Source organism: Thalassophryne amazonica, chromosome 3 (assembly GCF_902500255.1).
Source record: "Thalassophryne amazonica chromosome 3, fThaAma1.1, whole genome shotgun sequence".
In the NCBI taxonomy this organism is placed as follows: Eukaryota; Metazoa; Chordata; class Actinopteri; order Batrachoidiformes; family Batrachoididae; genus Thalassophryne; species Thalassophryne amazonica.
Genome location: NC_047105.1, coordinates 1300373 through 1305242, shown reverse-complemented (window position 1 = coordinate 1305242; position 4870 = coordinate 1300373). Strand labels below are relative to the sequence as shown.

Here is a 4870-nt window from a genome sequence, read left to right as displayed (position 1 = left end):
CAAAATTAATGTTTTGGAGTGGCCTGCCCAATCCCTGGACCTAAATCCATTTGAGAACTTGTGGGGTGACATCAAAAAAGCTGTTTCTGAAGCAAAACCAAGAAATGTGAATGAATTGTGGAATGTTGTTAAAGAATCTTGGAGTGGAATAACAGCTGAAAAGTACAAGTTGGTTGACTCCATGCCTCGCAGATATGAAGAAATCATGAAAAACTGTGGTTATACAACTAAATACTAGTTTAGTGATTCACAGGATTGATAAAAAAGCAGTTTGAACATAATATTTTGAGTTTGTTGTGTCAACAGCAGATGCTACTATTATTCTGAACACTACTGTAACTTTAATCTGATTACTGATTTGGAAAGATAAACACAGATTACTCGTTACAGAAAAAAAAAAACAGATTAGAGTAACGTGTTACTGGTATCACTGGTCATGACAAACACCTGGAATAATCTGTCTTGTGGACAAACATCCTCACAGATCAGACATCTCTGCTGTAATATTCACACTAGTCAAACTCTCGTCGGAGTTAATGTTGTATGCTAACAGCGTTAGCACTTTTAGCAGCTGGCGGTACCTTCACCTGTTAGATCCACTTAATGTATTACTGAGAAAATAAGCGGCTCATAATTTTTAATGTCCACAACAAAGTAAACTGTTGAACCACTGCACAGTCCCCAAAACTATGATTTAATAATCACCAGAACTCAGATTAGGTGGCTCAGATTCTAAGGGCCCCTTCACACATAGTACAAATGTGGTTGAACTGCACATGAAGTAGGAATCATATGTAATACATGTAAAATTGGAGCTGCCTCCAACGCCTCGTACACCTGTTGTTACAACTATTTGCGCACACCAACTGCTGAAAGAGAGTGAGCGCTGTGAGAGCCCACTGAACCCTCTTGTGGCAGGTGTCGACCAAATTCCAGTTGACATGCACAAACATCTAACACCGCTCACATGGCACTTAGAAAATGTTTAGCCAGTCACACTATTAACACGAAAACAGTCAGCAGACAATCACTGTCGAGCTGGATGTGAAATTTGTCTAAATGCCACACACGTGGTGCATATATGGTTTGCACACCCCCCCCGCCAGCGCGCGCACACACACACACACACACACACACACACAAGTGGTGTGCCAGGGGGGTTTCACACTTGCATAACATGCTGATGTATATGCTGCACAGACATGATCACATGGGGGCCGGACAGGCAGGTCATAGTGCACACAGCACGGGAAGGTGCCTGTCAGCTGCTAACCAGAGACTCACTGACAGCTCACATAACACAGACACAAAGTGTGTACACTGGACGGACAGGGGGTGTGGTCGCTGACAGGAGTGGCTGTGGACATCTGTGGTTCTGGATGTCCCAGCAGGAGGAAATACATGCAGTGTTTGGATGGACATGAACGAATAACTGTCCACTGTGACATGCGTGTCTGCTTGCTGTCCTCGCGTGGACATACATAAAAACATATCGCTGTTGCGACGGGCTGCAGCGAGCATGCGCAGGGCGTGCACATTGACAGCCTACCCCAGGTGAAACAGACCGTCATATCATAACACGCAGGCAGGTGATCTGAATGTCATGTCACCCACGTGAGTTCTGTTCCACATGATGCGGTGTCTGTCCTGTGGCACGCCATCCACAAGGCACACGTTGGGCTGGACACGCGTGTAGGGCCGGCTGATAAGAGGGATTCAATAAAATGCAATGGTTTTAATATGGTGTGTGGTTTTACTTTTTAAATACATCCATGTCCTTGATTTGAGGCATTTTTATGCATGTTTTCAGGACAGCAATGGTAGCACAGTGGTAAAGTTTCTGGATGGCAATCAGAGCTTTTGTAAATTGCACGTTTGAATCCCATGCATGGCACATATTTTTTTGATGTGGTTACACATGCTCCAACTGCTTGCAGTGTGTTCCCGCTGCGACAGTTTCATGCATGACCGTGGCATGCACAAAACCATTGCAGCGGCACTGTTCACGCCTGCACGTCAGCTCGATGTCTTCGTGATTCGCCCCGATTTGTACTTATTCATACTATGTGTGAAGGGGGCCTAAGAGGGGGCGTGTTCAGGCATCTTTCTCCACACATGCTCCGCCCCTTTATGCATTAATGAGTTTGTTGTTTATCTTCTGTGAACATGGTGCTACACAGGCTTCAGCTGTTCCTGACTTCCTCTTTGTCACGGTCCAAACACTGATGACATCACAAAGAAAATGACGAAAGGAGAAGCAAACATCACTAAACTTTATTGAAGCTGGTTGGGGGCGGAGCTTCACTCAATGCCCTCCTGTTTGTCCTTAATGGCCACTCTGAAGCGCTCCTCCAGCAGAGACAGCTCACTGATCAGGTCTGTGATGGCATTCGTAAATGCTTCCTGGGGAGAAATGACATCACTTCCTGTCATGGCAGAAGAATTCCAACAGATTCAAAGGTCACCTCAATGTCATGTGACCAACAGGAGTGTAATGAGCTCAGGCTGATCCTTGAAGGAATTTTAGTTGTTTTTCAAATAAAATTAAAACAAAAAATAGATGCATCAAACTAAGATTTTATCTATATCGATTCCGCTTATCAATCAGATTCTTTATCAATTCCCTTATCAATACCAAATGTGAATTTTTTGTGTACTAAAAGTAGACTTTACAGGTTTTCTATGTCAACATATGAAATTGGTCACTGGATCCTTAAACTCTGGACATAAATAAAATTACCGTAATTTCCAGACTATAAGCCACTTTTTTCACACGCTTTGAACACTGCAGCTTAAACACTGATGCGGCTAATTTATGGATTTTTACAGGCTTTCTCATAAGTCAAAATATGTCAGTTGATGCTGCCCATGGATTGGCTGAAAGCTGTGGTCCTCATGCGGCATAAATTCACACACAAAGTTAATATAAAGTCTTATCTGTTTTAGTGGATTCATCAACACTTCCTGAACAAAACGTCTGAAAGTACCTTAATCCTCTGGCACTTTGCGCTACAGTTGCACCGTCAGATCAGTCAGTGAAGCCCCCCCCGTGTCTGCCTTTGCGCTACAAGTTGGAAAAAGTCACAGCGCCTCATTAATGTCTCATTTTACCACAGACACCAGGTGATCCTGGCTGCATGCAATGGAATAATCTTATGATCCACAAAGAAAAAAAAAAGTTAAAATTATTCAGTTCTCCATGTGGAGCGGAGATACCGCGTGACACCATGAGCATGCGTGCTCAATGACGTGCTCATCAGAAAAAAGCATTTACGGTATGTATTTAAATAAAAAAATCTTTCTGTGTTAATATCTCATGTTACATGTGGAGACCTGCGGCTTACAGACAAGTGCGGCCTATTTATGCACAATTTCTTTTTATTTTTAAAATTGGTGGGTGTGGCTTATATTCAGGTGCGCTCTACAGTTTGGAAATTATGGTAAACAAGATGTGTAGTTTTAGTTCAAAGCATTTCCTTTCAGGTAATAATGAGACAAATGTAACTCCACAGCCTCTGAGCTCTTACAGCCGGCTGCACGTCAACATCATTCATAAAGAACGGAGGACGTCTTGTTTTGGAAGAAAAAAAAGTAATGGTTTGGGTCATTTGTAGTTTGTTGTCTGTATAACCAAGTTTGGAAAAAGGTGTCATTGGATTTAAAAGAGCAACTTGCTTTGAAGTTATTAATTCTAACCAAAATCTATCTTTCCAACTTTACTCAGCAGAGCCGTGCAGCGTTTGGAGCTGCACAGTTACTCCCACAACACAGAGCATATTATTATTATTAATATTTCCTTTACCTGATGGTCAGTATCTTCCGTTTACTAACTGGCGAAGCAGGTCCAGCTCACACCAAAGAACCATCACATGCGCTGCCCCACGAAAAGTTAATAAGGAACAATGTGAATTTAAGAACTGATAAAGGAATTATTAAGCAAAAAGGCTATTGATGCTGGTGGATTGAATAATTTCTTATCAATTTTTTAACATAAACCAGTTTTTGATACCCGTTCCTAGTCCAGTCAAAGAAAAACTGAAAGACTTGGGTTTTTTGGGGGGGGGGGTTACACATGCGTAGTCGTAGCGCCTCATTCTACTGCCACAAAGCAGGTTACAGTTCAAATAAAATAGTCCAGAGGAATCTTCTGAAATATCTAAACTGTTGTTCAGTTTTGTCTTAAAGCACCAAATTTAAGACAAATGTTGAGGACCGTATAATGAGCAAATTTGGATATTGGGCCCTGGAAAGCCGTGGCAGCCATATTCCAAAATGGCCGCTATTCACATCTTCGCATTATTGAGATGTGGCGTTATCTACATCTTTGCTCAAATTCTGTGCTAGGACTGCAATTTTGTATAAATAAATAAATAAAATAATAGTAATAATAAAAAAAGAACAAGTACCCTCTAGCTGTACCTTTTGTAGCCATATTGCAAAAAGTACCGCAATTTCCAGATTTGTGTCCTCAAACTCTACCACAGCTCTTGCAACCTGTCGGCCAGAAACCACCAACCTTCGCTGAGCACTTGGATCATGTGTCAGGTCTACGGCGCCTCCTTCACCCTTGATATGGACATTGTCCTGCTCATGTGCTTGGTCAGTGGGGATGGCTGAGAACACCTTCTTGGTTTTCTGGGCTGTGAAGTGACCACTGCTGAATTCTCTGTAGCTGTCAGGGTGATTCCTTGGTAGCTCCATCATATGTCAAAGGTGGACAGGTATCCATTGAGCATAGTTTGTGTGGCCTAGAGCAAAGAACCAGGGAACCAGGTCTGTCAGGGCAGAGACATGGTGAAGTTAATCTCACAAAGAGATTGCACAAACACTAGGATGGTCTGCTCCAGAGACAGTCCTGGAACTGTGGAGA

General features: G+C 42.6%; 1 protein-coding gene across 1 annotated transcript in view; it reads right to left on the bottom strand.

Annotated features, from left to right (window-relative positions):
- Positions 1 to 2254: 2254 nt before the first annotated feature.
- polr2j (polymerase (RNA) II (DNA directed) polypeptide J) overlaps positions 2255 to 4870 on the bottom strand; it is a 20524-nt gene continuing 17908 nt past the window's right edge. The window contains exon 3 of the mRNA XM_034164378.1: positions 2255 to 2403. Coding sequence (XP_034020269.1) covers positions 2302 to 2403 — 102 coding nt within the window. The 3' untranslated portion in view covers positions 2255 to 2301. The remainder of the gene's footprint in view (positions 2404 to 4870) is intronic.